This window comes from Saccopteryx bilineata, chromosome 12, assembly GCF_036850765.1.
Source record: "Saccopteryx bilineata isolate mSacBil1 chromosome 12, mSacBil1_pri_phased_curated, whole genome shotgun sequence".
Taxonomy (NCBI): Eukaryota; Metazoa; Chordata; class Mammalia; order Chiroptera; family Emballonuridae; genus Saccopteryx; species Saccopteryx bilineata.
The window spans coordinates 47,836,574-47,856,143 of NC_089501.1; the positions used below are offsets into that span (position 1 = coordinate 47,836,574).

Consider the following 19,570-nt stretch of genomic DNA (forward strand, 5'->3'; position numbering starts at 1 on the left):
CCGTCTTTGTTGAAACAGATTCAGCAGTGGGAACAGAACCTGGAGCGGTTTCACATGGACCTGTTCAGGCTGCGCTGCTATCTGGCCAGCCTGCAGGGCGGGGAGTTGCCCAACCCCAAGGGCCTCCTGGCGGCCGCCAGCCGCCCCTCGAAGCTGGCGCTGGGCAGGCTGGGCGTCTTGTCCGTCTCCTCTTTCCATGCGCTGGTGAGTTCCCCGGGGAGGACACTGGGTGCCCGCCTCTCTCTAGCTTTTAGCCCTCAGCTCTCCTGTGGCGTGACCCAGTGACTGACTGGGGCCCCCGCAGGCCGAGTGGGGGGCGGGTGGAGGGTTGGAGACGCCCTGCACGAAAAGCCCTGGCTTCCCTGCTGCTGCTCCTCGGAATCCAGCTGCTAGTAGGCTGGTTTTCACTGTTCGCATCTGCATCCGCCTTTCCACCTGTTCCTCCTCGTACAGCCGGGAAGGTGGACCCCCTGAGGTGTAGCCACATGGGGTGAAGAAGTAAGGGGCTGGTTGAAGGTGGTTTCCCTGGGCTTTCTGAAATCGCTGCTGTGTGGATGGTTTCTGTGGGTGGTACCAGCTCAGCCTTGGGAAGGAGGGGGGCGGATGGTCCCTGAATTGTTTGGCCAACCCTCTGCCCTCCGTGGACAATGCTGTGCAGCAGAGCCCATGTTATCCAGATGAGTGGCATCTCTACGGTGCATCCACGTCTGGGCAGAACGCATTCGGAGCAGGCGGGGCTGGCGTCCGTCGGGGCAATGGCCGATTCCTTCTGTCACTCAAATAATACGCTCTAAGACTTGATAACTGTGTTTTGAATCAGGTATGTTCTAGAGATGACTCTGCCTTCCGGAAGAGGACACTCTCACTGACCCAACGAGGCAGAAACAAGAAGAGCCTATTTTCTTCATTAAAAGGGCTGGACACACTGGCGAGAAAAGGGAAGGAGAAGAGACCGTCTATAACGCAGGTGAGTCCCTCACATGGGAGGGACCGCGGACCTGGCGGGAAATCCTTGCTTTTCCGTCCGTGGCAAATCATCAATGTTCATCGTCTGTTAAGAAGAAGCTACAGGTTGGTTCAAAGGAGTGCGGTCTTAGCCTGGACTATTTTTTTCAAATGAAACATACAAGTTGCCCCATCTCCTTTTGGCATCCCCAAAAAGGTAGAGACACCTCGCTCACTCTGGGGTGCTTAGGAATACAAAAATAAGAATGACCAGAAAAGAATCTTCTCTTTTCATTGCCTTTAGCACTAATATTTTTCCTATAGATTTCATATTAAAATTAATGTGTAAATTTAATAACCAAAGTAACAGGAACTTAATTCTATAGATAGTGCCAGCCACTCTGCTCACTTAATCTTTGTGACCGGAAGTAGGCACTGTGTCGTCACCGTGCACAGGTAGAAACCTGAGACCCGGAGAGGGTAGGGCCGTGTTCTGCAGCCCATGGATTGTAGACTCTGTAACCTTCTTGCAACGTCAGGGCGGCGAGCTTCCACAGACCGGCACGAAGTTGCTGTGGCATTGGCCGCTTCCACAGACCGGCACGAAGTTGCTGTGGCATTGGCCGCTTCCACAGACCGGCACGAAGTTGCTGTGGCATTGGCCGCTTCCACAGACCGGCACGAAGTTGCTGTGGCATTGGCCGCTTCCACAGACCGGCACGGAATTGCTGTGGACCGGCATTGGCCGCTCTGTGGACCAGTGGCTGGAAAACACCGGGTTAGGGCTCTTCCATAGCCTTGTTCACACAGCACCGGCTGGGCTGGGCTGGGCCGGGCAAGAACTTGATCATCCTGGATCCAAAGGCCCGAAACACTGGCCTGTGGCGGCCACTGAATTTCCTTGAGGAAGGGCAGCTGTTTTCACATTTTATCAAGTAAAAACAGCCTGAGTACCTTATTGTTGAAATGTGGCCCGTGTACAGTCTGTTGTTTTCAGAACATTTCGAGTACACTTATCTGAAGTAGTTCCTAGCACCGTGAATAGAGCGTATGGTACGAATCGCATGTTCCTGATCGGCATGCTTGAGGATGGTTATTTTTTTCAGAGACCGTCGAAAAGATGAGTTATCATATGAAGACGTGATCATGTAGGTAAATAGGGAAACTGTTTGCGACTCAGGCTGAAGAGGTTCTTGTTTTTATTTTTAACGGGTTATTCTTCTGAATATGCTTTGGGTATGATCTGGAAGGGGGGGGCCACATCTTATGGAACTTTATTTTCTAACTTTTAGATAGAGATTTATTTGATTATGTGTAACAGGTTTGTAAATTAGTGAATAACAGGGATCGTATCAACCTCTTTGACCTGGCTGTGACTTTGGAACAATGATGATGGAGGTAGGGGGGAGATGGTGTAGGTTGGTTGAAAGATGGCAGAAACGCACGAAAGCACGGTGATGTGGCCACTGCTTTCGTCTGTTCATATATAGTCAGAAAGAACACCACATTTTAAAATTGTGGTTCCACTTGGACTTTAACTGTAAAAAGTAATTATTTGTTGGTTTCAGATAGAAATGCATTTCTTCATTATAAACCGTGGTCAGTTAGACCGTTGGACTATTGGTATAGGGAGCTCATGCTGGCCTTCTACTTTTTAACTGAACTTCTGCGAAGTTTAACATCTCTGAGGCAAATTCTGATTTTAATCAAGGGAGTCAATTCTATGTAATTAAATGATCATGATAAATCACTTGATAACTTGCTTATTTTTCTTAGATGCTGACATTTAGCTAGTGAGATATGAGCCTAATATGGTCTTTTACCCCATCGTATGTGGGAAATATCCCCAACGTAAGATTTCTTGGTAAACAAAGTACTTGGTTGGACATTTTGTTTTTTAAAAGAAATGAAACTCATTATAGTGTTGGTACTTACGTGACAGAATGAAGTTGATGTGTAGTAGGTATCCATACATGTTTTAGTGGCCTATTCTCTAATGTTGATGATTATTCTGCTACAAAATCTAGAAGATAGACATTGGAAAAAGTAGAAGAAATTACTCCTAGTTCTTCCAAGCAAGCACAGTGAGGTGTTTTTGTTTTTTCTAGTTATCCTTGTTCTTCGATTTTCTCTATGTAGCTTGACTCTTTATGATTACTGAACTGAGGGCATATTGTATATTAGATAATTGTTGATCCTCTTTTCATGGCTTATGTGACAATGACTTTTAATAGTTAGCCATATTTCTTCCCAGTATTTATTTCATACAGCTTTAAAAAGTAGTAATAAGCTTGATTTTGGTGGCTCTGCCCAGTCAAATTTGAGCTCTGATCCGCATTGTTAGAAACGTGTACTTCTTGGTTAAAAGCAATGTCAAGAAGAGCCCAGATGACCTGAATAACGACATCAGAGAAACATAAAATATGTAACCCTAGGGAAGAAAACCAAGCCGCTTCTTCTCTATACAGTTAAAACTGTAAACGTGGTTGAGTAGAAAATAGTACAAATTGTGATATGAAAAATCTTATAAAATGTGTTAGAACTTAACTGGTGCCCTGCTGGACAGGGTAGCCACCACCCAGACACTGCAGACAGAGCCACTCTGTTAGTCTCCCACCCCCAGTCCCCGCCCCATCCACCAGACAGCTGGTTCCAACAGCGGCAGACGTGGGTTTCTGGAGCCCACACACCTCAAGACCCCAGCAGCGCCCAGCAGCGCCCGGGAGGCGGACGCTGCCAGGGGTGGAAGCCCCCCGGTTTTACGCGCTGGCACAGGGGCAGAGCTCAGCGGGCACAGCTGCTGGTTCAGAATCTTTATGTGCACCAGTTGAAAATAAATCTAGAATTAAAATGGTCCCGGTAGGTAAATAAGAGATATCCTCGGAAGGACAAGTCTTTTTGAAGGGATCGGCAGAACTCATGAGAGCTCCATCTAGACGCGTCGTGATGGAAGTCAGAATGGAAGCTTTCGTCTCTTCCACCCTGGTCCTCAGCAGTTCTTACCCTGTTGAGAGTTTGGTGACCTCAGAGGGGCGTTTTCCTCCTGGACTTGTCAGAATCGTCACTCAGATCCGTGCTGGGGATCAGCAGCCTCTGGGGGCGTTGCAGGTTCCCGCAGGGCTCGGACTGCAGGGTCCCCTCGGAGACGCCAGAGTTGGGTTTGACGGCAGCACATTCCTCAGAGCTGTTTCTGCTGGAGATCGGAGTGGGGGTGACTTTCGGGCTGAGCAAGGCCTCTTCTTTGTGTCCTTTTTGCAATGTCCCACAATGTTGTTCTTGTTACTGACCTGTTACCCTGTCTTCTCCGTCAAATCCTTTTATCTTGGGTTTTATGTCCACCCAACCTCGAAACTATTTGGCCATGTTTAATATAGGCTTGGATAAACTTAAGAGGCCTTTGCAGAAGAAGTAGCCGGTATTACTAGTGAATGAATTGGGGTCATTCAATGAATTGGGAATTGAGCTGGAAAAACCGAGGGATGACGGAGTGTGGGACACTATGACAGGTCCTGGGTCAGGCGTGCGGGCTGAGAGAGGGAGACTCTCTGGTATTCTTTAAACACACAACATGGACGGCCACCTGTTCTGCCTTCAGGCGAGGTTGGCCCGGCTCTGGGCCCCGAGCTGCTCAGCGCACCATGTGTATCGCTGAAGCCACCGCCAGGTGGTGGCACTGTCCGAGGTGTCCTGAAACTGAGGAGAAAACCTACACTCAAACCCTGACCTCTTCACCTCCCGCCCACAGAGGTCAGGGCAGACAGCGTGGGTTATGAGGTGGGTGGCTTGTGCCAGGAGGTTGTGTCCCATGCTGGTGCTGCTCCTGGCTGTCCTTGGTGCTCTCCTTTTGTTAAACTGGACCAACCTCGGGGTTGGCACGGGAGCCAGATCCAAACCTTCCTTTTTATAAGTTATGCTGTCAACATGGCAGACTTCTCGTGATAGATGACTCCAGTCCCTGTCCCTCTATTTCCATACACTTGCAGGGCCTACTTCGAAATCCCGACCCAATCACACCAGGGATTTGACTTGATTTTGTGAATGGCAGCAACAACAAGTTTCTTGGTTCTTACCCTGTATAATCTCTTAGTCTCGGTCGTCCGAGCAGGTCTGCGTGTCATGCATCCGCGGGCAAGCTTGTAATCAGGACTCGGGTTCAGTGTTGTTTATGTAGATCTTACGATTATGCATATAGTTTCAACATAGAGCACACTGCCAAGGATATATAGCCTTGCTTAATAAATTTGCTTATTAATTGTCTATATTATGTGTAGTCCTTCAATGGCTGAGAATTGTTTGATGTGCATAAAAACCCGTAACTTTAAGATTGTATCTCTTCCAGCATTAAGTAACTTAAAATTCTTACTTTGAACATTAAGAAATTGTATCATCAAAGCACTTTTTATTAACGGAACTTACGTTGGACTTTGAAAAATAAATTTTGCTAAAATCTCATTAATAATTAGAATTAATTACTTAAACTAGGCTCAAATTACCAAAAGATCTTCTTGTGATTTAGCCTACAAGTCCCATCAGAGCTCTCATGAGCAAGAGGAAAGTATTATTGCGTCTGTTTTTTAAAGCATGTGTATTTAGACAGCTATCCCTATGTAATTTAACTAAACATTGCTCCGGTGAATGCTGGAAGAAACTCCTTTGACTTATAGGGCTGTTTTAATGGTGTGTTTATATTTCTGCACTGCAGACTCAGATAACTAGGTTGAAATTACATTGCGGATCAAATTAAGGGCATTTGTTTTTATATATCGCTGGGACTTATAAATTCTGCCTGTAGCTGCTTGAATAATTAATATTACATTTCACTAGTTTTCCTCTGCTAATCATTCTTGGAGAACATTTCTAACTTGCACAAACCACCTATTTGTATACAATTGGTGTATTGTGTCCATTAGTGCAACACAGAAAGGCAGTCATTCCCGAGGGTCGGGATGGAGGGAGGGGGTCGCGGGCATTTTAAAAACTTCCACCCTAATCGGTGCATCAGGTAACAGTTCAACAGTGAGTCACCCTGCTTTGAAATCTGTTAAGGTTGGAATAAAGCCAGTCTTATATGGGCACTTTTTTTTAGAGGACAGTTTGGCTAGCCCCAAATGGAAGCTTTTTATAGATACTTCTTGATGAGTAAGAATGAGGCTCAGTCAGTGCTTGCCAGAGGGTGTTTGTTGTGGAGGTTGTGACAACAAGGGCCCCACGAGGCTCCGGACAGGCAGCGCCTACAGAAGCTTCATGCAGAAACAGTGGCGCCCCGGGCCTTGGCGCGCTTTCCTGGAAAACTGGCTTGGGTGTCCCAACGTTCTGTGGTACTGGGTGAATGAAGTATTGTCACATTAGTCATTCGCTCCCAACTGGAAAAAAAATGCTAATGTTGGTTTTTAAAATGGAAAATATGAATGAAACCATTTATTCTTGACTATAATGTAGTAGTTTATTCCCTATATACATATATACATATACAAATGGGAGGGAGGAAAGGAAGGAGGGAGGGAGGGAGGAAGGAAGGAAAAAGGAAGGGAGGAAGGAAGGCGGGGATGAAGGGAGATAGACAGACATTCGTCGTTTTCCTTTGATATTAACTGATGTTTGGCATCAGCCCAGGAAGGAAATAGACACTTTCTCCTTGGTGGCATTTCCCTGTTAGGAAACTCAGACTGTGAGTCCTTTTCTTTTCTCCTCCCCTCACTTGCTAATAGACTCCCCTTTTATCAGCAGCCCTGGTGGCGTGAGCCCACTGGTGACAGCCAGACTTTGCTCCTCAATCACTTCCCTTCAGTGATCCAAGTAGTAATTACGGGCCATTTGATCCAAGAGCATCTGCAATGAGAACACACGGAGTCTCCATTTCATTTCCTCTCCTCCAGGCACCCTGAGCAGAAGCAATTTGACATGTGCTTTCAGGACTGTGAATGTGGTAATAATAATAATAATAATGATAATAATAATCGTAAATTCTTCTGTGGAAGTTGCCCTACAAGGAGGGTTAAAGTGATTTGTCAACCTTAACTAATTACTCCGGAGAGGCCAGAGCTGCAGATTAGCAATGTCACTCCCCTTCCACAGATGGCCGGTCAGAGCTGGACCACACCATGACCTGCGCGTCACTGGTCACCACAGTTTCCCAAGGTGATTGTCATTCAGGTCCGTATAGTGGCCATCGCTGAACCAGAGTGGTTAAATCTATTACAGTCTAATGCCACCATCCAGGCTGAACTTCAGAAAAGTTCTCCCACGTAACTGTGGCCCTTCCCAATAAAAGGTAAAGCGTATGAACCTTCAAATGCCCGTGCTCACACCCAGTCCCGACCTGCCCAGGAGGCTACTTCATTTAGAAGAAAGCAAAGCCCAGACACGGTAGATGATCTGCCCTGACAAGACTGGGATTAGACCCAGACTGTCTACTATATTTTTACTGTCTCCGTCTGTCTGCTGCAGGAACTGGGATGGGCTAATTGGAAACTAATTTTAAGGGGACGAGAGACAGGGAGTAGCAGGCAGGTGAGGTTTGCGATGGTCTTGACAGCGGTAGCCAGCCAGCCAGCCAGCCAGCCGGGTGCTTGGGGGCGACTGGGTAGAGGTGAAACTGGGCGACGGTCCTCCAGATGGCTCCATTTGTTGTACTCGTTTTCAAGATCTTCGGCTCCTTTTATGAAAAGGAATGCAGGAGACCATTATATCCGACTTACTGAAAATCCAGCATGTGTGTTTTCAGCATGGATTGCATTGCCCCTTGAGGAAATCAATCTAGTTTTCTGTCCAAATGGGCAAAACTTACAACCTAGGAGAGCCCTAAGCACCAAATAGCCCATCGTTTTCTAGCTCAAATTAATCAATTCCACAGTCTTGACACTTCCTTTGAATAACCAGGTTTTGCCTCTGTAATTGGCCTGTACTTCTGGTGTGTGTATTACACACACACACACACACACACACACAAATTATCTGTAAATATTGAGGGATCTCTTGAGAGGATCTGAATGGCCCTCAGCCTTGGCTTCGATGGGCACGTCATCCTCTGTCATTCATTCACTCCACCGTAGGCAAAGGGCAGACTCAGGAATCGATTCCCGTTGTAGGCACAAAGCCCTGCTTAATTGAATGTAAGATGAGCAATTCTGTTGTTCTTTATTCTATCTCTGCATGTCCCTGTACACTATTCTCCTGTCCAGGGCCTCTTCCCTGACAGCAGTCTTCCGTTCATTTCTCTTCTTGTACTTTTAGGGAAGATTGATTTAACACTGTGTAAACAGATTTGAATAAAATATTAAAAATGGACAGCTTTTACTTTACAAGCCCATGTGTGACTGTAAATTTCTAGTTGTTTGCAATTCAACACCCACATGTTGGGTGCGTTCTGGGTGCACGATGCACTGTGTTTGGGGCTGAATGGAGACTGAGGGCCCTCCGCTGTTATGTCACTCATCTTAGCACCAGGGGGCGCCACAGCAGCCTGGAAATGACCGTCCCAGCAGCTGGGCTTAGCTAAGTGCTGTTGCAGGGACACAGGAGAGTAGAGCATCTCACTGTGGAATATGGGAGTGCAGGAAGCGAGCAGAAGAGACTTCAGGAGATGGGGGTAGCATCTGAAATTAGGTTGAGGATATAAATTGTTGCAGCTGAAGCTGTGCAGGAGGCAGAGCCGCACAGGAAATGGATGGGTACAGGAGTCCAGAGGCAGAGACGGCATTCTGTCCTTGTCGGGAGTCGCAGCGAGCCATTTTCTTCAACCAAGAACATGCTGTGTGTCCTATGTAACAGAAAGGAATTGGGAAAGTTAGGTTGCATCCGTGTGGGGGGGAGGTGACTGCCAGACCGATAAAGTGTCATGGTGGTGAACACTCCGTCAAGCCAGGTTTCTAGGGTTCAAATCCCCACCGTACCACAGTCACAGGCAAGGTTCTAGAATTTTCCGACCCTCTTTTTCCTCACCTGTTAAGTAGCACGGGTCACGATGGTGCCTACCTCCGAGGGCTGTGCATAGTGGGGGGCTGACGGCATGTCAAAGGCTGATCCCATCGTCCAGTGTGACGGCCTCGCTGATGGACAGTGAAGGGTGGGGCCAGCGGGCAGGGGGTCGTTGTGAATTCACGTGCTCATGTCCCTCCTCCGCCCGCCCATCCTCTGTCTCATTTCTCCTGTTCTGTTCTAAGAGTGTGGAAGGACACTGCTTTGCAGCAGGAATCGGGACTCGGAACTCCTCCTGGCCGGGCTCTTTGTGGGGTTTCTTACTCCACAGTGACCTCTGCTGGGGTTTCAGCTGGCTTCTCAGGAAGTGTGGTCGGTGAGGGGAGGTCTGTGTCTCTACGGCAGCACCTGCTTGTTGCTGCTTCCCCTAGTTGCCGTTGCTGCTCAGAGGACACGTAGGACCTGTGAGGTTTTCCCAGAGAAGAGCATGTGACCCTGGGGGACAAGGACCCTTGAGGACAGAGGGGTGTCCATGCTGGTTCCCAGTGTCTTTGGCTCCAGGCGTCTGCTCCTCTGTCTCTTTTCTTCTTTCATTTTGGCACATGTGGTTCACGTTCATCCTATACCATGGTCATCTGTCAGGAAAATGTACAGAAAGTGACAGATTCATGACAGGTCCAGAAATGCCACTCAAAGATGAATACCACACTTAAAAATGACAACACAGAAAGGTCTTTACTTGCTTTGCCTAAACCTGTTTTTTTTTTTTAATTTTCTTAATTATCTATTTTTGTTTTTATTTTTTTTAAATTTTTTATTTTTTTTCCATTTTTTTGAAGCTGGAAACAGGGAGAGACACAGACTCCCACATGCGCCCGACCGGGATCCACCCGGCACGCCCACCATGGGGCGACGCTCTGCCCACCAGGGGGCGATGCTCTGCCCATCCTGGGCGTCGCCATGTTGCGACCAGAGCCACTCTAGCGCCTGAGGCAGAGGCCACAGAGCCATCCCCAGCGCCCGGGCCATCTTTGCTCCAATGGAGCCTTGGCTGCGGGAGGGGAAGAGAGAGACAGAGAGGAAAGCGCAGCGGAGGGGTGGAGAAGCAAATGGGCGCTTCTCCTGTGTGCCCTAGCCGGGAATCGAACCCGGGTCCTCCGCACGCCAGGCCGACGCTCTACCGCTGAGCCAACCGGCCAGGGCGTATTTTTGTTTTTAAATCGCACATTGGAGGATATTTTCACTTTTTTTATTTTTAAGTGAGAAGAGGGGAGATAGACTCCCGTATGCACCCTGACCAGGATCTGGCAACCCCAGCTGGGGCTGATGCTCGAGTACCAAACTATTTTTAGTGCCTGAGGCTGGTGTGGTCAGACCAACTGACCTATCTTCAGTGCCCAGGGCCATGTTCAAACCAACTGAGTCACTGGCTGTGGGAGGGGAAGAGGGAGAAAAGGGGGAGATGGAGAGAAGCAGATGGTCGTTTCTCCTGTGTGCCCTGACTGAGAATTGAACCCGGGATGTCCATATGGGCTGATGCTCTATCCACTGAGCCACTGGCCAGGGCCAATTTTTTACTTTTTTTAATGCATGGAAGTCAAAATAAAATCATTCATCAATGATAACCTGAATGCATGATGAGTGGGGTGTACTACTGTCTGGCACTGAAAATCTGTGTCAAGTTTCTGCTGTGGAAGGTATTGTCATGTATATGATCTCTTGGCTCGCAAAAATTTCTGCTGTTAATTAATAAATTTAAGTAATTACATTAATGCTCACTTTCACAGAGTAGGGCACAAGACTCAGCAAGGTACACGTCCTGTCCTAGGTCACTCCTTCCTAGTTAAGTGGTCAAATTTGTGACTTGAGCGTTCAGTGTTTCAAATCCCGGAGTCTTGTCTTTACCACCGGACTCGTGTGAGAACCTAGCTGGAGAAACACACTTCTGAGTTGCTTCGTAAATGTTCACTATTTCTGTTTATAAAGCATAGAAGTACAGCTTAGCACGAGGTCACTGAATTACTGTGGTGGTGACCCATTCAGGAAACTTCAACTCTTTCGGAAAAGGCTTCAGTTTGGTGGATGATCTCTAAAAGAATCTCTAGATGGGAGAAAGCTGACAGATGGGAAAATAACTTCTGGAGGGTGAAGGGGTGATTCTGAGGAACAAGCAGAAACGAGTGAGAAGAAAAGTGCGCCCGGCTTAGGAGCCCTTTGGGGTTAGGATGCAGGCAGGCATCAGTGGCCACGGACGTGAGTGTGTCTAAAATTCACCAGGATCACGGGCAGAGCTCACAGCGGCTCTCCTCAGCCCTCACCTGCAGAGCAGGAGAGGGGATACGGAGCTGTCCTCACACGGGCTGAGAGGCAGATGTCACAGTGGCGAGAACACAGGACAAGGAGTCCACTGACTTGTAATCAGTCTCCCTGGGCCTCAGTTTCATGTGACTTAAGTGAAGGTGAACGCGGGGCAGGTCTGCCCCAGAGGGCCGAGAGAAGCCAGAGATGTGAGGAGTGTGGAAGGGTTTACTCTGAAATAGGCCGTAAACTCAGGGGCTATCTTTTCAGTAGTTTTCCTCCTTTTTAAAAATCAAATCTTGTCTGTGTTTTCTCCTGGAATCTGAAACAGGTCGATGAACTTGTGCACCCATGCAGCTCAGCAGGAGATGGCGCTCCCCGAGACAGCCCTCGGGAAATCCAGACTTACGTTCACTTTGAAGGTAATCAAGGAGTCACTCTCACGATCAAGCCAGAACACCGAGTAGAAGATATTCTGACATTGGCCTGCAAGGTAATGGATTCTGGCTGCGGAAATAGAATTCTGAAGAACAGGAATCATTAATATCATTAATGTTGTCTTCTTGTGACCTCTAAGTGTGTGTAGCGTGGAAGACCTCACTTTCTACCCCAGGGAACATATTAACTTACTAATTAACATTAATTTGCGTTCTCCTTCTCTGTCCTTTAGAAGTATGAATTGTTAAGAAACTGCCCCTTGCCTTTCTGAAGAGCCTGTGCTATTTTGCTGAGATGCTGTATATACTCTTCTATTCTGAATAAATATGAACGCTATTGTGATTTAAGTTGCTTAGAGATGAAGAAGGTGGCATCAACTTTGAAGTAGTTAGATTTAATAACCGTTTTACCAAGTTTCGCTTGATTTAAACAACTAACTCATTGATACCATTCACAGTGGTTTCATGGAGACCGTTACAAGATGTTTTTGTCATTACTCCAATTGGGTTTTGTTTCTGAAAAAGGTAGCTTATGATAGGTCTTAAAGAGAGCCCGCTGAGATAGTAGACAGCACCGCCAGCTAGTTGTTTATAGACCACCAGATGGCGCAGGTGAGCTCACTCATTTTTAACTTCAGAGAAAGTGCCACCAGGTATAGGAAATGGTAAAAAAGACACGTCGAGTTTGGTAACTCTTCCCCGTGTGCATATCATAGACGCAGACAACCCTTAATTTCCGTTGTCACTTTGGATTAAGCCTCAGTATCCTAGGCATCTATATATGCAGCTTATATTCTTATAAATTTAATTTTCTTTTACTCCATTATGTAAGGTTTTTTTCATTCAGACAGCCAACAATGTTGTTTTAAAGCAATGAGTATCAGTTATGAACTTGGTAAAGTTTCTAAGTGATAAGAGGATGTCAGAAGTAGTGGGCGCCCTGACCAGGCAGTGGTGCAGTGGATAGAGCATTGGACTGGGATGCGGAGGACCCAGGTTCGAGACCCCGAGGTCGCCGACTTGAGCGTGGACTCATCTGGTTTGAGCAAAGCTCACCAGCTTGGACCCAAGGTCGCTGGCTCAAGCAAGGGGTTGCTCGGTCTGCTGTAGCCCTATGGTCAAGGCACATATGAGAAAGCAATCAATGAACAACTAAGGTGTCACAATGAAGAACTAACGATTGATGCTTCTCATCTCTTCCGTTCCTGTCTGTCCCTCTCTATCCGTCTCTCTGACTCTCTCTCTCTGAAAAAAAAAAGGAGTGGGTGAACTAGACCCAGCTAGGACACAGACCTGAGAGTCTCTCCTAATGGGAAGTATGTGACACACACACACACACACACACACACACACACACAGCACAGGTGAGCACAAGTGGATGGTGTATACATCTCCCTTTTGAAAAAACACTTGGGTAGGAAATTTCTGATTCTGGAGTCTGTAGAATATGAGATTGTTCACATTTCACAAATTTCTCAGCTTTAGTATTGGGAAACAAAGTCAAGTCAGCAGATATGTAAAGAGATAGCATTTGCTGAGTTAGTATGATGCAAGGGTTTAGAGTTGTGATACAAATAAATAATTCAGTAATTAATAAGTATTAAAACAAGAATAAACACTGTTTCCCGTGCTTACAGCGATAAACCTACTTTTGCCCACGGCTGTATATTCTATTCTATTGTCAGATATATGCTAGCAAAACGTCTCAAAAATCTATCTCTTGCTTTTAGTGGTAAGCAGTGTTATTTAGAAAAAACCTTCTTGAAAATCATTATTTGTCTCGCCTTTTTTGCACATTTAAATTCCAGCTCTCGTATGGGTTTAAACTCAGCAAGTTCAGCAAGTTACATTTGGCTCATATATATATATATATATACACACACACACACACACATACACACAGACACATATACATATATATATATATTGGAAATTGCTACTTTGATTTTTAATGAATAAATGATGACTATTTAAAATCTGAATAATGGTCTTTCCCCCTCTAGATGAGGCAGATGGAACCCAGCCGCCATGGCCTACAGCTTCGAAAGTTAGTAGATGAGAACATTGAGTTCTGTATCCCGGCGCCGTACGAATACATGCAGGAGCAGGTGCGCACACCAGTCTGGCGGGGGTCTGGACCACAGTGGTGGCCTCTCAATTTTAAAAACAAGTAATTTGGGGAGGGGGTGAATTCTGTTTAAGTTTGGCATCTAGTTTGGAAACAACTGAACTAAATTTCCAAGACAGATTGGCATCCAACCCCCGATTTCGTTGTTTTTCCCTTCCGTAGGTGTATGACGAAATCGAAGTCTTCCCGCTGAGCGTTTATGACGTGCAGCTCACGAAGACGGGCAGCGTGTCTGACTTCGGTGAGCCCAGCACCACCCCGGTCTGTTCTTTCCTAGTGTGCCCCAGCGTCTTCGGACCTGATTTTTATTTTTTTCTTTCAATTGCCATTTTCAGGAATGATGACAGTGGTTTCTGAACTTTCTTTATAGTTCTTCATTTTTACTTATTTATGTTAGCAGGCTAAAAGGATCTGTATTAATAATAGTAGGGAAAGATGCCAAAGTAATGAAAAGGAGCAAATATCAAAGTTGATGAGAACTTTGAAAGGATGGTGAGAAAACTTACAATGGTGTTGTTGTGCGCCAGATGCTGTGCTAAGCCGGCTGACTCATGAGCCCTATGACAGCTCTTTTCATCTGGCGTCTGCTCTGGGCTGACTTGCACCCACCTGGAGTGCGGCCCTCACTGCTCCCCCACCCACTTCCATCACCGCCTCCCTGATTATGTAACTCAAACCTGTCTTTCAAGAACTAACCGAAGGTGGAACTTTCTTGAAGAAGCCCATCGAATTGATTGCTTGAGCCTCAGTTTACCAATTAAGGGTCATTATTACCCAAATCTCTTTGTAATGTCTAATTCTTGCATTTCTTTTTATCTGTATTTAAACTTGTCTCTGCGCTCTTTATATAAAGACTATATTCATGTCTTAAAGTTCATTTCTGTCTTTTACCAAATTCAATAATTAGATAATCTTTGATGAATATCTCCATAGAAAGACTATTTCTTACTTTATTAAATATATTATTAATACAATTATTGTTCTTAAAGTGACTCAAACTGATCAGATTCTACTCATTGTTTATTATATTAAAATAATTTTTTTTTTTTATGATTTGTTCTTGGTTTCTTAATTTTCATGATCTGGTTGACCCAAATGTTATGTTGGTTTTTCCTTGAAAGCCCACTTAAGGGACTGATGGGACTGGTTGAAGACAATTGCAGGGATACTTTCTGGCACCCATGTCTGCCAGGCTCTGCCTGAGGCACAGAGCAACGAAGGAAACATGCCATTCTTCCTGTTGTCAAAGAATTCCCAGTGTTACGGGACCAGGACATGGAGACAGGTTCTCCCAACTTGGGAGTCAGAGAGGAGGGCAGTCTCCGAGTCAGGAAGATGTGTTTTTCTTGTTTTATTTTGTTTGTATTTTTCTGAAGTTAGAAGCGGGAAAGCAGTCAGACTCTCGCATGTGCCCGACCAGGATCCACCCGGCATACCCACCAGGGGGCGATGCTCTGCCCATCTGGGGTGTTGCTCCATTGCAGGTGGAGCCATTCTAGCGCCTGAGGCAGAGGCCATGGAGCCATCCTCAGCGCCCCGGCCAACTTTGCTCCAATGGAGCCTTGGCTGTGGGAGGGGTGAGAGAGACAGAGAGGAAGGAGAGGGGGAGGGGTGGAGAAGCAGATGGGTGCCTCTCCTGTGTGCCCTGCCCGGGAATCAAACCCGATACTTCCACGCACCGGGCTGACACTTTACCACTGAGCCAACCAGCCAGGGCCAGGAAGACGTGTTTTTAGGAGGCTTTGCATGTGGACAGATTTAGGGCAAGCGCTGTAGCCATCCAAGTATTTTTCTACTTTTTAAAAATAACTAGCCCCATATATTTATTTCAATAAGAGTATTGGTTTTGGTCTTAACTTAAAAAAAATTTAAATTGTGGTAAAATGCACATAATGTTTAGCATCGTAACCATTTCTTAGAATGCTTAAAAATGGCAGTTCAGGAGCGTTAAGGACATTCACACTGTTGTGCAGCCATCCTCACCCTCCGTCTCCAGGACTGTTTTACCCTGCAGAACTGGAACCCTGTGCTTACTGAAGAGTAATGCCCATTCTTCCTGCCCCCCGCCCCGCCCATGGCTAGCCCGTTCTCCTCTCTGTCTCTGTGCCTATTCCCCCTGCCCCCCGCCCCGCCCATGGCCAGCTCATTCCCCTCTCTGTCTCTGTGCCCATTCTTCCTGCCTCCCGCCCCCCCATGGCCAGCCCGTTCTCCTCTCTGTCTCTGTGCCCATTCTCCCTGCCCCCGCCCCGCCCGTGGCCAGCTCATTCTCCTCTCTGTCTCTGTGCCCATTCCCCCTGCCCCCCGCCCCACCCATGGCCAGCTCATTCTCCTCTCTGTCTCTGTGCCCATTCTCCCTGCCCCCCACCCCGCCCATGGCCAGCCCATTCTCCTGTCTCTGTGCCCATTCTCCCTGCCCCCAGCCCCGCCCATGGCCAGCCCGTTCTCCTCTCTGTCTCTGTGCCCATTCTCCCTGCCCCCCGCCCCGCCCCGCCCATGGCTAGCCCGTTCTCCTCTCTGTCTCTGTGCCCATTCTCCCTGCCCCCTGCCCCCCCCATGGCCAGCCCATTCTCCTCTCTGTCTCTGTGCCCATTCCCCCTGCCCCCCGCCCCGCCCATGGCCAGCCCGTTCTCCTCTCTGTCTCTGTGCCCATTCTCCCTGCCCCCCGCCCCGCCCATGGCCAGCCCATTCTCCTCTCTGTCTCTGTGCCCATTCCCCCTGCCCCCCACCCCGCCCGTGGCCAGCTCATTCTCCTCTCTGTCTCTGTGCCCATTCTCCCTGCCCCCCGCCCCGCCCATGGCCAGCCCGTTCTCCTCTCTGTCTCTGTGCCTATTCTCCCTGCCCCCAGCCCCGCCCATGGCCAGCCCGTTCTCCTCTCTGTCTCTGTTAATTAGACTATTCTAGGGAACCTCGTACGGCATTTGCTCTTTTGTGCCTGGCTTATTTTCCCAGAGTGTAATGTCCTCAGATTTACCCATGTGACAGCACGTCTCAGAATGTCCTTCGTTCTTAAAGAATGAAGTGTATTTCATTGTTCAGATACACCCCAATCTGCCTATCCATTTATCTGTGGACAGATAGTTGGGGTGCTTGTGACTAATGCTGCTATTGAACATGGGTGTGTGGCCTCAACTTTTCAGTAAGGTTGGGTATTCTTGTTTCTTTTCTTAAACCTTTACGTCTGACATGTTCCTCTTTTTCTGACCATGCTAGGTACTTGTGCTTTCAAACTAGTTGGAGCTTCAACTTTCTCAACATACTGTACTTATAAGAAGAGACGGCTGAGAAAATACTGCTGTTGGAGTTGGGGACATTTATCAGTGTGCTGCGTTTAGACTTGTGTCTCCCTTTCACTTTCATTCCTAGGGTTTGCCGTGACAGCGCAGGTGGACGAGCACCAGCACCTCAGCCGGATATTTGTCAGTGACGTCCTCCCGGACGGCTTGGCCTACGGCGAAGGTCCGTGCGGCACAGAGCGTCTCTGCTCTCTTCATGCAAAGCTGTGGAATGCAGCCTGCCTCGTGAAATTTTCTTCTTACAGTTTTGTCAGAAAATGGTTTCTCCTAGGATTTTAAAGAGAGTAAACTTAATAGTTTAATTGAAAATACATATGGCCTTGGCTGAATAGCTCAGCTGGTTAGGGCGACATCCTGATATGCCAAGGTTGTGGGTTCTAGCTCTAGTCAGGGCTCATACAAAAATCAGACAAATAGTGCATAAATAAGTGGAACAACAAATCACTATTTCTCTTTCAAATCAATAAATCAAAGATAATTTAAAAATATATAGCCTACATAATATAAAGAGAAAGAGAGAGAGAGAGAGAGTGTGTGTGTGTGTGTGAATGTGTTTTGAAAGCGAGAAAGTGTATACATACAGAGAGAACGTAATTGCATATTATACAGACGGGTGGAGAAAAATGCGAGAGCCAGACACAGATAAAAGAAGTGTAATTTCCCAGGGCACTTGACATCAGATAAATAGAAGAAGAGTCCATTTGAATGGCTCTCAAAATGTTTCCCTTTCAAATTATTTCTTCTAACCCTAGCCTTGAGAGAGCAGAAATTTGTTTTGTTATCAGTGGCATTGGAATACCTTTGGGCACTTTCTCTGAAGATGCCAACTGACCAGCCCCTAAGAGTACACACTTTGTGTTTGCTGCTTTCTTTCGTCTTGACATTTTTCTCTCAGTAATCTCTCTTTTTTTCTTTCTCTGTTCCCCTTCCTTGTTCTAGGGCTGAGAAAGGGCAATGAGATCATGACCTTAAATGGGGAAGCTGTGTCTGATCTTGACCTTAAGCAGATGGAGGCCCTGTTTTCAGAGAAGAGTGTTGGGCTCACTCTGATTGCCCGGCCACCAGATACAAAGGGGACCCTGTGCACTTCCTGGTCAGATAGTGACCTGTTCTCAAGGGACCAGAAGGGGCTGCTGCCTCCTCCTAACCAGTCCCAACTTCTGGAGGAATTCCTGGATAACTTTAAAAAGAATACGATGAATGGTAAGCTTTGTTCTTCCTTCCTTCTTCTTCTTAAAATATAATTTACTGGAAACTGGTGCCATCAGTTTATTGGTTATTTTTTTAATATTTTATATTTTTAAAAATATTTTTAAAATATTTTTTTAAAAGAGAGAGAGAAAGAGGAGAGGGATGGGGAGGAGTGGAAAGCATCAACTCATAGTAGTTGATTCTCGTATGTGCCTTGACTATGCAAGTCCGGGTTTTGAACCGGCGACCTCAGCTTTCCAGGTTGGTGCCTTATCCACTGTGCCACCACAGGTCAGGCTCTGTCTTCCTCCTTAATGGCTGGTGTCTATAAGCTAAAGTTTTCAGGCTCGTTTGCTTACAAATTTAGATTACTTAAACTGTTCAAAAGACGTTTTCTTATTTATTAGGAGAGGAACACAAATGCCAACCAAGTCGATTTGGTCACAATTCCATGCATTTTAATTAATCATCACACTTTCATGAAAACGGGAAATACTTCTGCCCAAGGTAACATTCTTTCACATTGCAGAATCTTTTGCCATCACCCATGATATTGAGTATTGTAATCGCTTTGTGATTGAAGGTAGATGAAAGCCAAAATAAATGCTAAGGTTGATTTTCTATTCAGTTGACTCAAAAGGCGAAAACATTTTGTGGTCACCTGTTGGGTTCTCAGACTAGTTGGCGCAGTCCTGTTCTTTACTTCTTTTGTTACATACTCCTTTCCCAGTCAGTGGCAAACTTTCAATGGAGGTCATGAATTTTAAAATTTTGTGGAGGCCTAAAAACGAAATACCATTTCCCAGCTTATTTTTCTAAAGGTAAAATTTCCACAGGAGGCAAATCATTTGAAGGCTGGAATTTCTGAGCTTATCATCCATGCATATTTCATGCATGCACATTGCAGTTAAGTGAACTAGGGGCTCCAGCTCACCCGGAGTCCTGTGGTCTCCCTCTGAGCTCCTGCAGGAAGATGGTCAAGCCCACAGGAGACCGCGCAGAGGGTATTTATGCAGCAAGCACACCGTGTGGTTTTCATCCTAATTGCGACATTAGCAGATTTTCAATTGAAATCTCTGCGCGACCTCCAACAGTGAATGAAAAACACGAAACAGAAAAGTTGTTAGGATAGATTGAATTATAAAGCAAGTTTATTAGGTCATTTTTGGAGTTAACCCGATTGTAAGACTTGTGATTCTGTAAGGTGTATAGTGCTTCTTCCTCGTCTCATGAGGCCTCACTCCAATTTAAAATACCATTACCTCTGCTGTTGGCGTATAAAAGTGAGTGTCATAAAACAAAAGTGATGATGGAACTAATTAATGGCTTGGCTCTGTGAGGGCCATCATTCAGCTTCCCAG

The 19,570-nt window shown here is 46.4% G+C and overlaps 1 protein-coding gene across 1 annotated transcript in view; it reads left to right on the plus strand.

The window, feature by feature from the left end:
• TIAM2 (TIAM Rac1 associated GEF 2) overlaps positions 1 to 19,570 on the plus strand; it is a 106,442-nt gene that overhangs the window by 28,924 nt on the left and 57,948 nt on the right. The window contains exons 6-12 of the mRNA XM_066247828.1: positions 19 to 204; positions 821 to 967; positions 11,492 to 11,653; positions 13,601 to 13,705; positions 13,888 to 13,966; positions 17,089 to 17,181; positions 17,958 to 18,221. Of these exons, the coding sequence (XP_066103925.1) occupies positions 19 to 204; positions 821 to 967; positions 11,492 to 11,653; positions 13,601 to 13,705; positions 13,888 to 13,966; positions 17,089 to 17,181; positions 17,958 to 18,221 (1,036 nt within the window). The remainder of the gene's footprint in view (positions 1 to 18; positions 205 to 820; positions 968 to 11,491; positions 11,654 to 13,600; positions 13,706 to 13,887; positions 13,967 to 17,088; positions 17,182 to 17,957; positions 18,222 to 19,570) is intronic.